The following is an 18980-nucleotide window of genomic DNA, read 5'->3' as shown; positions in this document are numbered from 1 at the left end:
TCCCTACAAAGGTGGGAACTACTGACATGTGTTTTTACACATATTGGGTGGGGTAGTTCAAGGAACGTATACAATAAAAGTATCGTAGTTTTGATAACTCCAAGTCTGGTTCCTATAGGAGATGGACTGTTTCTTAGTTCAGACCATTAAAATCCTGCTTAACCAGAAAAATTTTTCTTACTTAAGCAGGCATTTATTCACTGAGACCTATAGAAGAAAAATGGTAACTTTTTACCTAATCAAGCAACCCAAAAGTATCTCTAAGCATAAAATCACTAAATCCTTCTGCATGTCAACAACCCAAATTAAATGATAAATTCAGGGAAAATATTTACAAAACAAATGAAAAGGAAAAGTGTTAGGTAAGAAAAAAGTCACCCACAAGGGGACAAAAAGGCAAAGAATGTGAACACTCACAAAGAAGAAATACAAATGACCAAAAAAGATATAAAAAGTCCTACCTCATTCATAATCATAGCAAGCTGACAGATCACAAAATGAAAATACAGTTGATTCTTGAATAATACAGGTCTGAACTGCGCGGGTCCACTGAACCTGGATTTTTTTCAATAGTAAATACTACAGTATTACACCACCTGCAGTTGGTCGAATCTGAGGATGCAGAACTAGGGATACAGAGGAACCAAGGCTACAAAGGGCTGACTACATTATACTGGGATTTTGGACTTCCCAGAGTGTCAGTGCCCTAACCCCCGTGTTGTTCAAAGATCAACTGTACTCAGTTTTGCAAATACTATTAACGGTTTTCTTTGCCAAGATATGCCACTGATGAGACCATAAACTCACATACCCTTTTGGCAAGCAATTTCACATGCTTGTCAATACCTTCAAAATGTTTATACCCTCTCAATAATCTCACTTCTAGGAAAGCGGTGCACAAAAATCAAGGTACAAGGGTCTTCATGGAACGCTTATTTATAACAACAAAATTAGAAACAACCTAAATGTCCAACATTAAAGAATGATTAATTCATAAGATGTAAGCACAGCAGAACATGATGCAGCCATTATAATAATTTCATTAATTAAAAAAATTAAACAAACACAAGTTAATTATAGAAAAATGAGTACACAAATGAGCAAAAAGAAAAATCTGAAAAGAATCTGCAGTCCAGTGTTAATCACTATTAATGTTGTGGACCATATCTTTAAAAATCTTTTCTGTCTTAATATTAACATAGTGCTTTTGAAAAATATTTGGTAATATTGGAAAATATTTACCATATGAAGTCAAAAGAAAATAATCAGTATATACTGTATTATCAAGAATTTGTAAGTCAATATGCACAAAGATTGGAAGGGAATACATAAAAATATTAATAATGGGTCTGTGGATGATTTTTGTTCTTTATACCTTTCTTCTAAAATTTCTACAATAAATGGATATAATTCTTATAATTGAGAAATAGAAAATTATTTTTGAAAACAGGCAAGTGGAACACTTATGCCTTAAAGCAGGTCCTCGAGAGAGCAGGAAGCAAGTAATAATGATTAACAGAATGGTTTTGACTTTGCACACTGGAGCCACCCTAGAGAACTTAAAGAAGCCATTGCCGGGGCCCCACCCTCGGAGATTCGTGCTGAGCAGGGGCCGGGGCGTTATGCCCTTGGCAATACCTAGTCACTCTTGGGTGGGGGTATAATGTGCAGCTAGGCTGGGATGTGTTTGCACGAGCCATCACAAGTTTCCCCAGGAGTCTAGGCCATTGTGGTCTGGCAGAGGAGGAACTGCAGGACCTGATTTCAAGCCCCAAGTGGCCTCTCTAGCTGTGTGCTTTAGGGGAGTCATTTAACTGCACTTTAGTCTATCTGTAAATTGGGAATATGTAATGCAAGATTTGGGGTGTGGCTTCAAGGAGAGGATGAATGAGAAAGTGCTGTGTGAAATAGAAAGCATATAGAATGTGCTGGGGCTTTTTTTGCGGTACGCGGGCCTCTCACTGTTGTGGCCTCCCCGGTTGCGGAGCACAGGCTCCAGACACGCAGGCTCAGCAGCCATGGCTCACGGGCCCAGCCGCTGCGCCGCAGGTGGGATCTTCCCGGACCAGGGCACGAACCCGCGTCCCCTGCAACGGCAGGGGGACTCTCAACCACTGCGCCACCAGGGAAGCCCTGAATGTGCTGTTTTTGAGAACCTGGAAACTTAGCTGATAGCAACTGTCTTTGATCAATGAAATATCCTTGGCAACTTGGGAACCCATGCAAATAAACAGGTTTGTTTCTAAACTGTGTCAGTCTTGTAATTTGATTTGATTCAGAGATCCTGTAGGCAGGTGCTGTCAAATGTAGATGCCTGGGGCAGTCCTAGCCTGAGGGCTCATGGGCAGTGGACAGCAGCCAATAGATCTGAGTTGGTTCAGACCATTTGGTCACTTGCTTTGAAAGGTGTCTGGCCTCTGGAAGCCAAAACTTTGTTCTCATGAAAATGTGCCTTTGCATGCTACACAAACACCCCAGAACGTCTACTTCTTTTTTTTAAAAAATAAAAACAACAACAAAAATATTTATTTATTTGGCTGCACTGGGTCTTAGTCGTGGCACGCGGGATCTAGTTCCCTGACCAGGGATCGAACTCAGGCCCCCTGCATTGAGAGTGTGGAGTCTTAACCATTGGACCACCAGGGAAGTCCCCAGAGTGTCTACTTCTAAATAAATGTCCTTATCTAAATCATCTCCTTGGGAGATTATGTGGCCATTGCTTAAAATGTCTTAGTAATTCCTCTTTTGAGATTGCCTTTGTCTAAGCTACATTATTTTCTGAGTATTTTCAATCAGTGAATTCATTCTCCATCCTTTGAAGAGAAGCTTAATTTTAGAAAGCAGCCAGAAATATCTTTCAGAACCAAACCTGACAAGTTAGATGGTATTTAAGCCTAGGTTAGACGTTTTATTTTTTAAGTGAAGATGTCCCTTGTAAGGTACACACGTGTGTCTGTCTTGCTACCCAGTGTATTCCCAGCACCCTGCACAGCACCTGGGGCCTTGAGTGGTGAACAGAACCTGGTTCTCTACTGGGACCCAGATACTGGCTCAAAAGGTAAGTCTGGAAAAGTTTTTGAACAAAGCAGCCTGTTTGGGAGTAATAATTTCTAGCTTGTATGTTGACCAGAAATCTGTCTCTTTCTTTTGATAAGTATGCTGTGGGTACACCTTGTGCATTTGACTACGGAGAAAATGATGCAGTTCCTTCCCCTTATTGGGGCTAATACTGGATTTAGTCTCCTAAGACAACACTAATCAGCAACACTGGACAAATCCAGGCATTTCTGGAATTATTTTTCATGCCAACCCAATCCACAAAACATGCAAACATGGTATTGTCAACAAGGACAATACCCAAAACATAATTCACTTTTTCACACAAGAATTTCAAGACACTGACATTAATCCAAGTTAAGACTTGCAAATGAGCCAAGGTCCACAGCTCCAGGCACTAATGAACTTGAGGAGTACACAGTTAAGCAGCTCCTAGCCAGGACTGAGAGCATCCGCATGCGAGTCAGAACTCCTGGATTGATTCTGCTCAGCTGTTAACTAGCTGTGTGTCTGAGGCGCCGGGGGCCGGGGTGGGGGTGGGGGGCGGGATTTCACACCTCTCCCCTTGTTCTTTATCCATACAGTGATCTCACACTCTTAAAGCCATCAGTCCTAAGAACAATGAAGGCGGACAGGAAGCAAGGAGAGCAGGTTGCTAACAGAAGACATCCCGCTGGCGGCCCTGGAGGGAAGAAAGCAAGGTGCTGCTGAAGGAGCGGAGACTCGGGGTGGGGGTGGGGGGCAGCAGGAACCAGTCTCAGCTGAGACGAGATCCCTGCTCTGAAGGAAAAAGAAAGCCAAAGACAGAGCTCAACTGCTCCTGGCAATGGAACCGTTTCCAAGAAGGAAACACAGAGGTCATCTGAGGTCAAGTTCAGGGCACGCAGCCAGCAGCCAGGCGGGAAGGAAGTTGCAGCGAATGCCCGCCTGCTCTCCCAGCCCTTCGCCTTCTGAGCACAAGTCCCGCGCCAGCCTCTTTGCCAGGGCGCCCCGGGGACTTCAGAGGCTCCTTCCAGACCCCGGCCTTCTGACTCTGGCCTCGCGGACGCAACCCGCGTGGAGGCGCCGCGGAGAAGCAGGTAGAGTCAGCGAGTCGTTGTGAGCGGTGGGTCGGCGCCGGCCCGGCGTGTCTCGGCCGCTCCGAGCGCTCTACTGAAAACCTTGGAGCCTTTTTCGTCCACTGCCGCCCTCCTCTAGCCTCACGGCCTCCCCTGCCTTAGGCACACAGGACTTTTTCTTAGCTCCCTGCCTTTGCTCTTGGTGTTTACCCCAAAGCTCTGGAAATCCTGCTATCATTTAATGCCCAGCTCGAATGCCATGTGACCCATGAAGCTCCCGTAGGCGGAAGAAGCACCTGTTACCATGTGTCCTGAGTCACACTTAGGGTCATGTTGTCTCTCTCCATTTGGGACCACATTGTATCCATTCGTAACCATCGCATCATGTCTCTTCATTCCTTGGCGCGTGCTGCCCAACTGCCTGCACGTCCTTGCCGTTCTGCCGCCATCACAGCCCTCACCTCGTCCTTCAAGGCTCAGCTCAGAGACAGACTGTGAAGGACTTTCCCACTCTCACCACCGCTCCACCCACACAGACATGCTGGCTCCAATTTTTGATCGGCTGCTTCTGTGCCCAGAAGTTTATCTCCAGTATTTCTAATCCTTGGAACACCCTTGCAAAGTAGGTGCAGAGTTTATAAGAATAGAATAAGAATAGAAGCTCAGAGAGGTTGAGTGCCCGAGTTGCACTGCTGGCTAGTGTGGCACAGCCAGGATTGGAGCCTAGGCTTGTCTGACACCAAACCCAAGCCTTCCATCCATTCCATGTGACTTCTTCATTCATAGGGCAAATATTTTGAACATAAGACTGTAAGGACCTTGAAGATTATCTTTGTTTTCAATGCAAGAAACCTAACGTATCAAGACTTGCCCAAGGTGACACAGTTTCTCCCTACATGCTTTTATCATTCCTCATCTGTCAACTTCAGGTGGTCCTTAGTACCAGGTAACATTCCCTGGGGTCCCCATTTGCAAGCCATCTGACACAACTGCCCTGCAGCAGGGCCCCAAGTTAGGCAAGAGAGAATGTTGCAATACCCTCAGAGCCTCACAGCTGTACATAATGATAAAATCCCCAACGACAGTCACTTTGAGTTTCTTTCTTGTGTAAAAGAAGTCTGAGGAGGGCAATCCACAGCTGCTAATGCAGTTTTACCAAGTCAAGCCCTGGGCTGCTGCTTTCTTCTGCAATTCCCTCCTCAAGGGGCACTCATGGTCCCCAGTGGCTCCAGGATCACCTGGGGCAGGGGTGCTGCCAGCAGAATCCAAGGGCTCACTGACCATCTTCTATTTCTGCATTTACTCTACGGGTCACACAATCACATAATCTAGTCCAGAGGTGGATAAGCTGCTCAGAGCCTAGCTGGGAGCTGGCCTGGGACTTGGCAAGTATGTAGCATGTAGCTGCGAGCATAAGGGGTAAGGGTGTAGGGGACATTTCATTGCTTAGTCCAAGGGCCCCTTATTTTTCTTTTTTTTTTTTAAATTTATTTATTTATATTTATTTTTGGCTGTGTTGGGTCTTCGTTTCTGTGCGAGGGATTTCTCTAGTTGTGGCAAGTGGGGGCCACTTTTCATTGCGGTGTGCAGGCCTCTCACTATTGTGGCCTCTCTTGTTGCGGAGCACAGGCTCCAGATGCGCAGGCTCAGTAGTTGTGGCTCACGTGCCTAGCTGTTCCGTGGCATGTGGGATCTTCCCAGACCAGGGCTCGAACCCCTGTCCTCTGCATTGGCAGGCAGATTCTCAACCACTGCGCCACCAGGGAAGCCCCAAGCGGCCCTTCTTAAGCTCAGCCTACTTCTTTCCATTTGTTTAATATTTATCAAGCTCCTCACTCGTATGTGCCAGACACTGGAGAGACAAAGAGGAATAAGACTCATTCTGAGTCTAATAAAGAGACAAAGAAATAGATCATTTTAATGCTATGTGGCAAGTGCAACAATAAGATATATGCCAAAGGCACTCAACAGGAACACAATGACGGGCACCTGACCCAGCTGGGGGGGCGAGGCAGTCAGCAAAGGCTTCTTGAAGAGGGTTCTTGCTGATGAAACAGATATGAGACATATTAGGAGGGCTGTTACTAGCCTCAGATGATTGCCTGGATATTGGGGATGAGTGAGAGGAGGAGTCAGACGCTCCCGGTGGCTGCAGGAATGATAGGAGAACATTGAACGCTGGATCTTCTCGCAGATGCCCAGTGCTTTCTTGCCTCAGAGCAGGTGGTCGCTTCCCCAGTGTTGCCTTTTCCATCACTGCTCGCAAAGATGTGAATTTGGGCCCTTCTCACTTTCAGGGTTTTAACCCAGGTACTCTCAGGAGGTGAAGTCCCCCTGACTCTGACCTAGTGAATCAAATATAGGAGCACGGTCTGCACCATGCAACCTCCAGGCCAGACCCAGCTGGAGTTTCCCAAGTGTCACCCGAGCCCGATGGTGACTAGTGGAAACTGTGGCTCTAGAAAATCCATCTGTAGTGAACATCTCCCACTGTGTGAAGGACCACTGTGTTGGAGGTAGAGCCCACCTCCCCCAGTGAAGTTGAGCTCAGATACTGTTTTTCCCAGACTCCCTTGCAGCTACTTGGCATGTCAAGGGCACGTGGCCTAGATTCTAGGAGTCAGCTATCCCTACCAGAGTCAGGTCCCTGAGAACTTTCTGTGACAGCAACAGTTGCGGGGGGAGGGGTCACATTCTCACCACAACTGTGGTGGACCCTTTGGGGCCTTGCAGGTGACGGGCCTTGGGGCTTCATCACATTCACAGGAACTTGCTTCTCATTGCAGTTTCGGACCATGATGGAGTCTTTGGCTGTCATCAGTCCAGCAGGGGGTGAGGCTAGGGTAAATGTGGGGACCAGGAGAACACTGCCTGGTTCAGAGGACAGCGAGTTCAGAGGACCGTTGAGCTGGAACAGAGGGTTCTTTCACAGGGGCAGGGGAAGATGAGGCTGAAGGACCCCAAAAGCCCAGTTAAGGAACCTAGTCATCATCTTGCAAGAGGCACTGACATTTTTGAAAAATGAACTTTTATTTGGGATTAATTTTGGATTTACAGAAAAGTTTCAAAAATGGCACAGAGAGTTTCCATATATCCCTCACCCAGTTTTCCCTAGTGCTAACATCTTAACATTATATGGTACATTTGTTAAAACTAAGAAGCTGACGTTGGTACATTACTGTTACCCAAACTCCAGACTTGAGTTGGATTTCACTAGTTTTTCCACTAATATCTTTTTTCTATTCCAGGATCCAATCCAGGATACCACTCTGCATGCAGACAGCAACCTTTTTAAAGGAGAATATTAACATTATTAAAGGTGTTTTAGGAGAACCACCTGATACCAATGGACAGGTTGGTCCAGGAAGTGGGATAGGAAGGCACTTGTAAAGGCATTCCAGAACCTTCGAACTTCCAAATACACCCCACTGCCCAGCATCTGAAGGGGATCACCACCTTGAAGATGCAGGGCCTGCTCAGGGCCCCAGGGGGCCAAAGGTATATTTAGGATATACCTGGGAGCCAAAACAAGAAAAAAAGAAAAACTCCTTCCTCTGGAATTCTCTGGGGGTCCAGTGGTTAGGACTCTGCACTTTCACTGCCAAGGGCCCAGTTTCAATCCCTGGTTGGGGAACTAAGATCCTGCAAGCTGCGTGGTGTGGCAAAAAAAAAAAAAAAAAGATACACCTGGGAGCCTCCACCCAGCAGTGCTGGTAAGCTAGAAGATCTTCCTACCCAGGCAACAAAAGCAGGCTGGTAAACCCAGACAGGCAGCCAAAGAAGTATGTGCTTGCCCTCTTTTCTGAAAGTCTAGACTTGTCTCCCTTACAAGTCAGTTTGATGTGGAAAGAGAACAGGCTCTACAGGGGGTCAGGATGGACCAGGGTTTAAGTCCTGGCTCCATCACTTACTGATAGACCATGTGTGAGTTACCGAACTTCTCTGAGCTGCAGTTTCCCCACTGATAAAAACTGGAATATTAAACTTCCTTCATAAGATTATTGAGAGGATTGATTAACATTTACACAGTGTTCGGGAGGGGCTGGCACACACACAGTAGGCATTCAATAATCGGCTCCCTTTGACAACACGAGGGTGGGGTCTGGACCTATAATTTTCTTGCATATCCTCAAAGTGCTTAACATTTGGAAAGTAATTCATACACTGATGATTGTGATATGGAGCTCACACACCCAGTGACCTCAGAAAGGGCAGATCATGACTCCAGTTACAACATTCATTTATTTAGCAAGTCTCTGTTAGTCACTCACTAAATATCAATAAATAGATACATGTCAGGCACTGTGCTAAGTGACTAAGATGGTCTGTGTTGAGAATGGCAAAGCCCAGGAGGGAGAGGTGCCTCCAGACAACTTTATTCAGGTCTGATACATAGTTTAATAAGCAGAGGGTCCAGGGCACAAAGCCTGGATGCTTGTGTGAGGGGCGAGGGAAGAGCCTCACAGAGAGAGGAGGAGCACACTTGGGACTGGCAGAATAAGTAGGTCTTCCAGTTAAAAAAGAGTGGGGAACACATGCCGCGGAGCGGCTGGGCCCGTGAGCCATGGCCGCTGAGCCTGCGCGTCCGGAGCCTGTGCTCCGCAAATGGGAGGGGCCACAACAGTGAGAGGCCCGCATAACGCAAGAAAAAAAAAAAAAAAAAAAAAAGAGTGGGGAAAAGGTGAGAGGGAGGGAGAGAAAAGCATCGCATTGTGCGGGAAACACAGGTTGTATTCTGGAACCTAGGTTAGTCTTGTGGGTTTATGGAATGAGTGGTGGGAGGTGAGGTTATAAAAACATGGCAGCTAGGATACTTCCACACGGGAAGGGCTGAGGGGCAGCTATCTGGGGGCAGGGGTGGGTCCTGAGACCCGACCTGAAACTGTTCTTCTAAAGACCACAGGTCTTTAATTCATGGTTTAGTTGAGGTATCTCAGGAAAGAGACGATTAGTGGTAGTAGTGATGGGCGGCCTTTGGCCGGGGCTTGGCCGGTGAGTGGGCGTTCCAGCCACTCCTGGCTTTGGCCGCCCACACCGAGAAGGGAGCCCTGTGAGCGCCATGACACAGCAGGTAGAGTGAATGAATGCTGGCGAGTCAACCACAATATCCACTACACCTGCAACTAGAGAAACAAAGTGAGGTGCAGAGAAGATTTGAGAGATTTCAGAGATGAAAAGGTAGACTTTGGTGAAAAAGGAGGGGACAATGAGAGCTGGAGGGGCAAAGATGACTCCAAAGCTTCTAGTGAGTCAACTGGGTAAATGGAGAAGCAGGAGAAACGGATTTTGCTGGCTGAGGTGGGGGTGGGGTTGAGAACTCTGTCTTGTATACACTGAGCATAAGGGATGTCCAGGTAATGACATCCAGAGGTCAATATAGCTGTAGCTTTAAAAGTCATCTTCCTGTCTGTGATTTGCTTCAAAATCATCTGAGAATGGTGGGTAGGCTATAGATGAAACAAAATTGGCTATGAGTAGATAACTGAAGTGGGTGAAAAAGTAAAAATTAGCTCATGCTCAGGGGAAGAAAAAGCTGCCCTGCCATTCGTCAGGCTGGGAGGACAGACATAGGTTAGGCTAGCTACAAAGTTACTATGAAACAGTATTCCTCCTAAGGGCACACTGCAGCTAAAGTATCATAACCACCCCCTTTTTTGCGTGACTACTGCTTTCCGACTCACTGGGAAACCTTGTTCTCTAAAATGATAGACCATCAGAAACTTTGCTGTTTGAAATTTTATCAGTAAAATGAATCACCCTTCTGTTGTCAGGAGGATCTAAGTCACTTTGACACAGGGAAGCAGTCTTTTTTTTTTTTTTTCTTTTCTTTTTGGCCTTACCGCATGGCTTGCGGGATTTTAGTTCCCCAACCAGGAATCGTACCCATGCCCCCAGCAGTGAAAGCGCGGAGTCCTAACCACTGGACTGCCAGGGAATTCCCAGGGAAGCAGTCTTGATTTGCAAACCAGGTTCAGAGCTTCAGATAAGGGGCTTCGGAGCACAACATTCCATGTTTATCTTAACTTCGCACTTCCTAAGGAAATGAACCTTTCCTTAGTGCAGTTCAGACCAGATGTTGACTCCTGCTTTGCGTTGAGCCTATCAAAACATTGCTTTGTTTAAATTTTACCAAAATTCTATCCTTACCCTAAGTCCTATAACTCTCTCTTTGCCTGTTTGGTGAGACACCCATAGCTTCTCTGGTATGTGGTCTCCTTCATTTCAATGAGTTAATAAATCTGATTTTTGTCAAAATACAGGTCTGTTCCCAGTGATCTTAGGCTGATTGATTATGACATGAGAAATAGGGATATGGGAGTTCTCTGTACTATTCTCTCCGCTATTGCAAATGATCCACATTTTCCATAACATCTCCAAGCTTTTAAAAAGTCCTCACCCCATGTTAATAGTGCACACCTTGACAGCGTTTGAGATTTGTGCAAGGCAAAATGCTTGCCCCACGCCAGAAAAAGTCCACAGCCTAATACTTGGCACCTGTGAATGTTGCTTTACTAGCAAAAGGGACTTTGCAGATGTAGTTAAGGCTAAAGACCTTGAAATGGGAGAGTATTCTGGATTCTCCAGATGAGCCCAATGTAATCAAGTGGGCCCTTAAAAGCAAAGAACCTTTCCTGGCTGTGGTCAGAGAGAGATGTGATGATGGAAGAGTCGGAGATGCAACATTGAAGAGGAAGGGACCACAAGCCAAGGAATGTGGGCAGCATCTAGAAGACAAAAAGGGTAAGGGAACAAATTTTCCTCTAGAACCTCCAGAAAGGAACACAGCCATGTTGATAATTCGATTTTAACCCAATGAGACCCATGGTAGAGTTCTGACTTACAAAACTGTGAGATAATAAGTCTGTACTGCCTTAAGTCACCTTTATGGTAATTTGATATGGCGACAATAGAAAACAAATACAAGACCACAAACAAGAGGAGTGAGTAAAGACAGAAGTGAGCCAAGGGTGCCTGGGGCAACACCAACACTTTAGAGGAGAGGAAACAAAGGTGAGTCAGCCAAGGAGACAGAAAGGGAGACACCAAGTAGTAGAAAAGCCAGAAGAGACCAACAAAGGAAAGAGTTCCAAGAAGGAGAAAGTAGGGACTTCTCTGGTGGTCCAGTGGCTAAGACTCCACGCTCCCAATGCAGGGGGCCGGGTACAAACCCTGGTCTGGGAACTAGATCTCACATGCTGCAACTAAGAGTTCGCATTCCGCAACTAAATATCCCGCATGCCACAAGGAAGATCCCGTGTGCCGCAACTAATGCCCGGCATGGCTAAATAAACACTAAAATTTAAAAAAAAAAAAGGAGAAAGTGGTCCAGAGATTTAAACTGCCTACTCTTTAAAGTGAGGGCTGAAGAAGGTTAGTCTTTCAATTTTAAAATACATGTTATTTTATTGCTTCATTTTCCCAGTGATTCTCGCATTTGTATATAAAACAGCCTCTTTCACCTGAAACTTCACCTTCTCCCTTCATGTTAAAAGCCTGAGAGTTTGAGAACTTTCACAGCCTCAATCCACGTTATAAACCCATTAAGGTAATTATTCTGGTTCTAGAACAGCAGGTTTTACCACATCGTAAGCCGGAAAGAAATGTAGCTGTTTTAATGTGTTAATCCCAGTTATTTGACTCTGCGGGACCGTCTAATCCAAGAGTGAGACCAGCCCACCCAGACTGGCCTGCCAGTGCAGGCCTAATCTCCATATTTAAACACTTCACCCAGACCTACCTCCAAACCCATCCTTAAAAGTCCCAAACTACTTCTCATTAAATATGTACTCTCTCTCGCCAGACCAGCTCAGCTACCAATTTGGAAAATGGCAAATTATTTCACCCAGGTGAGACTGTTGATGGCTTTGACTATCTTAGAGAACATTTACATTCTAAAGGCAATGTTTACAAATGGAAAGAAACGCTGAACTTGTAGATTTTCAGACTTTAGAAGACTAAGTGAAGAATGTGGAGAGGAGGATATTATTATTATTATTATTATTATTTGTGGTATGCGGGCCTCTCCCGTTGCGGAGCACAGGCTCCGGACGCGCAGGCTCAGCGGCCATGGCTCACGGGGCCCAGCCGCTCCGCGGCATGTGGGATCTTCCCGGACCGGGGCACGAACCTGCATCGGCAGGCGGACTCAACCACTGCGCCACCAGGGAAGCGCCGAGGAGGATATTCTTAAATGATAAGCTCATTAACCTCATCAAGTTTTGACAGTCTGGGCCTAATGCCTCATTCTCACATGAAGGCCTTGGCACACAACATTTTTCTCTGCCTAAATACCCCCACTCATTCTTCAGAATTCAGAATAGATGTCACTTTTGCAGGGGGACTATCCCAGATTACGGTGGCTCCTCCTGTTATAGGCCCCCACAGTACGCCTGTACATCTTTTGAAACAGTCACTACACCTGCAATACTTGTTCAGTGTCTATCACCCTCCATTAGATGACAAGTTCTGTGAGGTGAGGACAAGGTCTGCCTTCTGTTGTGTTCACTGTTATCTCCTTGGTCCCTAGTATATGACAGAGAGTCAAATATTTGTTGATGATTGAATAAATGAATGGAGGGTGGGGGCCTAGTGCTCTTACTCTGGGTTTACAGGTGATTTCTACATTAGTGGTTCCTGGAAACTTAAATGGGAATGAAACATTCAGGCCCCTCAAAGCTAAAGGACCAAAACCATTGAGTTTCCAAAACACACCTAATACCCTGTGTTCATCCCTGGTCTTGTCCAAAGCCTGAAGCAGCAAATAAACACAAGAACAAGTGGGACAGATTTTCAACATGTTGCCAAGACAATTCAATGGGAGAAAAGATTCATCTTTTCTACAAATGGTGTTGGAATAACTGGATATACACATGCAAAAGAATGACGTTGAATCCCTTCCTTACACTCTACACAAAAATTAACTCAAAATGGATCACATAGAGCTTCCCTGATGGCGCAGTGGTTGAGAGTCCGCCTGCTGATGCAGGGGACACGGGTTCGTGCCCCGGTCCGGGAAGATCCCACGTGCCGTGGAGCGGCTGGGCCCGTGAGCCATGGCTGCTGAGCCTGCACGTCCGGAGCCTGTGCTCCGCAACGGGAGAGGCCACAACAGTAAGAGGCCCGCGTACGGCAAAAAAAAAAAAAAAGGATCACAGACTTAATGTAAGAGCTAAAACTATACAACTCTTAGAAGAAAACATAGATGTTTGTGACCCTGGGTTATTCAAAACTTTCTTAGACGTGGTGCCAAAATAAGTGACAAGAATAAATTTGACTTCATCAAGATAAAAAACTTTTGTGCTTCAAAGGACACTATCAAAATGAAAATACAACCCACAGAATGGGAGAAAATATGTGTAAATCATATACATAATAAGGACTTGTATCCAGAATATATACCCTTACAACTCAACAATAAAAAGCCAAATAACAGAATTGGAAAAAATGGACAAAGGATTCGAATAGACATTTTTTTCCAAAGAAGCTATACAAATGACCAATAAGCACATGAAAAGTTTTGCTCAACATCGTTAGCCATTAAGGGAAAGTAAATCAAAGCCACAATGAGATACGCCTTCACTCCTCCTATTAGGATGGTTATAATCAAAATGATAGAAGGCAAGGATGTGGAGAAAGTGGAACACTCATACATTGCTGGAGGGAATGTAACATGGAATTCTGGAAGTTTAGCAGTTCCTCAAACAGTTAACGTGGAGTTATCATTTGACCCAATAATTCCGTTCCTCGGTATATACCCAAGAGCAATGAAAACATACGTCCACACAAAAACCTGTATATGAATTTTCATAGCAGTGTTATTCTTAATAGTCAAAAAATGGAATCCACATGTGCATCAATGGATGAATAGATAAACAAAATGTGGTATATTCACAAAACGAAATATTTAGTCATAAAAAGGAATGAAGTACTGATACGTGTCACAACTTGGATGAAGCCTGAAAACCTTAAAATGAAAGAAGCCAGTCACAAAAGGCCACATAGTATGTGATTCCATTTATATGAAATGTCCAGAATAGGCCGATCAGTAGAGATAGAAAGTAGACTGGTGATTGCCCAGGGTGGGGCGCATGTGGGTGGGGATTGTGGGGGAGTGACAGCGGCTGGTGTGGCATTTCTTCTGAGGGTGATGAAAACATTCTAGAATTGATTGTGGAGATGGTTGCACGACCCTATGACTATACTAAAAACTACTGAATTGTACACTTTAAATGGGTGAATTGTATGGTATGTGAATTACATCTCAGTAAAGCCATTAACACTTTCTTAAGCATGATAGGGGCTTCCCCAGTGGCGCAGTGGTTAAGAATCCGCCTGCCAATGCAGGGGACACGGGTTCGAGCCCTGGTCCGGGAAGATCCCACATGCTGCGGAGCAACTAAGCCCGTGCGCCACAACTACTGAGCCTGCTCTCTAGAGCCCATGCGCCATAACTACTGAGTCCGTGCTCTGGAGAGCCCGCGAGCCACAACTACTGAAGCCCGCGCACCTACAGCCTGTGCTCCGCAACAAGAGAAGCCACCACAATGAGAAGTCCGCGCACCACAACAAAGAGAAGCCCCTGCGCACAGCAATGAAGACCCAAGGCAGCCAAAAATAAATTAAAAAAAAAAATTTTTTTTAAAGTAGGATAAAGAAATGCCATGCTATTTCAAAACATCCCACAGTTGTTAGAAACCAGTCTCACACTCGTTTTCCCAAGCATCAAGGGAAACACAGGTTTCTGTCTCCTGGGACACTCTGGGTCCCAAGCTCATTCATTTTCCTGCGGGCCTGTGCAACTGTCAAAGGCTCAGTGCAGGAATTCCGATTCCGGTGAATCGTGGATCTGCAGTGTTCTTTCAATGAAGCACTTCCATTCTATAGAGCCATGTATTTTTCTCTCTTAACAATAAACTGTCCTTGAAGCTTGAAGCGCAGCACAAAGAATTATTTTCTTTCTTTCCAGCATAGACAGATTCACTCCATTAAGGTCACCTGAAACTCACTGGGTCAGGTGTTTGGAGCAGGCCAGAGTGCCAGGATGACCGAACCCTAAATATCAGATGCTGAACTTTTAGGCTCATGATTTGTTCTCTCCCCCCTTCCCTCCCTTTCTTTCATCCAGGTTCTTCAGCTCTAAGACAAAGGTCTAAATCCCCACCCCATCCCCCAAACCAAGAGTGCTGGATGGGAAGAGACAGAGGAACTTCCTGGAGTTTGGGCTCCATTTCCTGGCTCTGGGGACTCACACTTGAGCATCCACCCACTCCTGAGTCACTTTACTTCCCTTCTTCATGCCTAAGGCAGAGCTTGGTTAGGGGTCCTAGAAGCAGTTCCCGCCCTGGCATGTCAGAAGGAGCCAGTAAACACACAGGGAAGTCTGGCTGGTGAAGGATTCAAGAAGAAGAAAAGCAAAGACTTTTCTCACGTGAAAATGGCCAGTCTAGAGGGGAGCTCAGAGCAGGCACCAGTAGACACATGCTGAAATAAATGAACAACTGGATAGCAAAATCCACAAAAATGTAGACTTTATTTAAGAAGTCCTTGAGATATAAACAAAGACAAAGGCAGGGTCCAAGGATAATAGAAACCTAACCCCTGAGTGTCAGAGCACTCTAGGTGTAAAAGGAGATGGGAGTGGGGATGGGAAGGTGGGTGACTTGGTATTCTTCTGGCTTCAAAAAGTCAGAGAGCCCAGATCACAGCTAGAACATCCTGGTACTGGTTATAGATTCTTTACAAAGGTGTTTACCTGTGGGAAAGAGAAAAACCAAAAGTTAATTTCACATTTTCAGGAGACTACACAATAGTCCGTCCATAATGCATATGTAGCCAAGCCCATGAGTTTTCGTGAGGAAGGGAAAATAGGTATGGAAAGGAAATGTGACCTGCCCAGGGTCCTAGAGTATCAAGTGGCAGAGCTGGATAGAATCCAGAAGTTTCATTTGCCTAGTTCCAGAATACCTTAGAGGAGGGAGTCAGCTGGAAAGCACATATTACAAGTCAAGTATTTAACAGTTATTGGCCCCAAATATTAGAGAATAGGGATTATATTACTAACTTGTACAAGGCCCCACAGGCTTTGGAGTGTGAAATGCAATTTGAGGCACAATGCACAGGGCCCATGCTGAAGTCTGAAGCAATAAAAGTGCAAAAAAGGAAATCTACTAGAAAGCAGGAGTTAAGGTCTTCCCCACCCTCTTCATGAGCTCTTCTTGTTTGGTTACTTCTTCAGAAAAATCATCATTGACATCCAATACCAGCACTGGAATGTTCAGCAGAGCCTCAGAGTAGAGCCTATAAGAAGCATGAACATTTAGGGAACAGAAAAAAGATGATACTCACCAGTCTTAATAATTCAGAACAGATCTAAGGTCACACACCTTCTTAAGGAAATTTCATGTAAACGGTAGTTTAAAAAAAATTCAATAAAGTTGGCTGGGAAGATGAGGCTGACATTCCTCTTTAGTCTTGAGACTGATACTGAAGGTCAGAGCCTCAAACATTTTAAATGGACACCACACCAAGCCTGAAGGGAGGAAAGGCTGAAACTAGGAATGTCAACTTAGTACATTGACAATTTCTCTAAAATTTTTCAGCCCTTTACCCTGAGCCAACTATGTCATCATAATCAATCACCATGGTCAGTCAGGGAATGTCAAAAAACAAAAAAGCTGGAGAAATAGAATCTAATAAAAAGTTTATTGGAATATATAGATTATATCCAATATTAAATTTCTGATTTGGATAATGCTTGACAATTCCAACCACTTCCAGCACATTCTGAACCTGCTTAAGGGGCTGCATGTTGAACTTCCTGTATTTTAATGACCGGCTGCAGGAAGGCAGGCCTCTGTCCACTGCTGCTCTCTTCTCCACTTACGGGGTTGTTTTGCGGACAAGCCAGGCTTCATGCTGAGCATGAAGCTGCTCAAGATACGCCAACTCAATTCCTTTCTCCTCTTCCCTGGCCCTCAGGTGTAGTCTCTTCAAACAAACCTGAAAGACAATCCCCAGGATCTGCTGAGCTCTTTGGTTATTTCAGCTGTTACAAAAGCTGGGGTGCTCTCAGACCCACTTGCCATGTCTATCCTGGGCACTAGCACTACGACTTTGCTTCTGCTGCCTTGTTTTTTTATTCAATCACAGGTTAATAACAAACATCATCTACCCTGGGAACCTGGAATTAACCTTTTTTTCCTCCTCCCAGCCACATCCAGGAAGTCACCGAATTCTCTTTAATCTCTCTTCAGCTGGCTCTCACCTTGCCTCTCTCACCTCTGCCCTGGTCAGGCCTCATCATCTCTCACCTGGACAACGAGCAAGCGCCTTCTGGCTCCCTGCCTCCCGGAAGCAGTGAAGCATGTGGAAAAAGCACAGGCCCTAAAGTCTCAAAGTCCAGGGTTAAATTCCCGTCTTCACCAGGCAGCAGCGGGGCAAGCTTTGTGGGCTTCCATTTCCTCCCCCTTCATCAATCCCACGGGTCGCTGTGAAGATTTACAGAGGGAGCCCGTCAAGTTCCTGGCAAATGCTGTCTTTCCTCCCAGTTTTCCTGCTCAGTCCACCCTTCCAGAGTATTGCAATATACAGTTGTCCCTCAGTATCTGTCCCTTAAGTCCCTTATGTGTATGAAATGACAGTGGGCTCTCCACATCAGTGGGGTCTGTGTCTGCAGATATGGAGGGTTGACTGTAACGGTATTACTCTCCTTGCTTAAAATACCTCACAGGGTCCTTATCGCCTTCAGCCCGGATTCAAGGAAGTATGAGGAACATCATATTTACCAAAGGGTAAGTAATTTGAAACATCTCTTTCATATCATATCAAACACTCACTCCGGGGCACAATGCAAATTCTGCATAGGTCAAAGGTAAAGAAGTAAAAAAAGCGAGGCTTGAGACTAACTCTCCGTCCTCCACTCCTTCCAGAGTGTGCATAATTTCACTCTGATCATAAAGTCTGAAGCACAATGGCTCAGGGAATGTCACCTTCTCCTTTACTGGTCATACAAGGCCATTCCCAGAGTCTGGCCACCCCTCCTAACTCTCCACTTTCAACTTCCTTAGCTCCTTCCTCCCCTGGACCCACGGCTTCAGCCAGATTTGATCTCCTGACTGCGGTACAGATCAAGCTCTTTCACATCTCAAAACTTTTGCTCTGAATGTTTGCTTTGCCTGAATTGCCTTCCGTCCTCTCTCTCCCTGGCAAATGCTTTATTATTCAATGTCATCTGTCCTGGGAAGAACAAGTAGATTAACTCACTGATTTAGGACTTCTCTCTTTCAAACATTTAAACTTTATTCCCAAATGTAAACTTTATCCCCAAACGTAGGGTACAATATCCCTAAAGATGCAGAGTCTTTGCTGTTTCCCTCTTGTCCCATCTTTCCTCTAAGGAAAGAAAATCATATAAACACATTTCATTTATGATCTTATGTCCAACTTTTCAAACTGATTAACACAGATCTAACATGTTAATACTTTTAGCACTTATCCCTTTTCATCTCTTTCCCCTGAATTAAGAACTGCTCTAAACTTAGATGAAGTCCTTGTCCTAGGGATTCTATAATCTAGTCAGGTAACAAGTAAAACGACATACACAAAATAGCAAATCAAGCGCTGAACTGGGAGGTTTGGATCTTAAGTGCGGCGGTCAGGTAAGGGAGGCAGCAGTTGGGCTTAGGCAGTCAGAGGCGCTTCCTGGAAGAGGCAGGGCTCTGCCTTTATCTCCAGTACCAGCTTACCCAGCACGACTCTGCGAGCCAGGCGCTACGCTAGGCCCTGGACAAACACAGACCCCCAGTGGTATTTCAGCTGTATCAGGTGACAGAGGGAGGTCTGCACAGGGTGCTCTAAGGGCACAGT

General features: G+C 45.4%; 1 protein-coding gene across 3 annotated transcripts in view; it reads right to left on the bottom strand.

Moving 5' to 3' along the window:
- Positions 1-15629: 15629 nt before the first annotated feature.
- The window catches only part of DGUOK (deoxyguanosine kinase), a 36315-nt gene continuing 32964 nt past the window's right edge, over positions 15630-18980 (bottom strand). The window contains exons 5-7 of one of the 3 annotated variants that reach the window (XM_007459389.1): positions 16999-17114; positions 16313-16412; positions 15630-15867 (exon numbers count right to left, since the gene is read on the bottom strand). In XM_007459389.1, the coding sequence (XP_007459451.1) occupies positions 15841-15867; positions 16313-16412; positions 16999-17114 (243 nt within the window). In that variant the 3' untranslated portion in view covers positions 15630-15840. Of the gene's footprint in view, positions 15868-16312; positions 16413-16994; positions 17115-18980 lie in introns of those variants that run through there. The other 2 variants (XM_007459391.1, XM_007459390.1) reach the window with 2 other exon arrangements.

The sequence above is a fragment of the Lipotes vexillifer genome, unplaced genomic scaffold, assembly GCF_000442215.2.
Source record: "Lipotes vexillifer unplaced genomic scaffold, Lipotes_vexillifer_v1.1 scaffold51, whole genome shotgun sequence".
In the NCBI taxonomy this organism is placed as follows: domain Eukaryota; kingdom Metazoa; phylum Chordata; class Mammalia; order Artiodactyla; family Lipotidae; genus Lipotes; species Lipotes vexillifer.
Note: the sequence above shows the minus strand (reverse complement) of the source record. Positions and strands in the feature narration are given on the sequence as shown.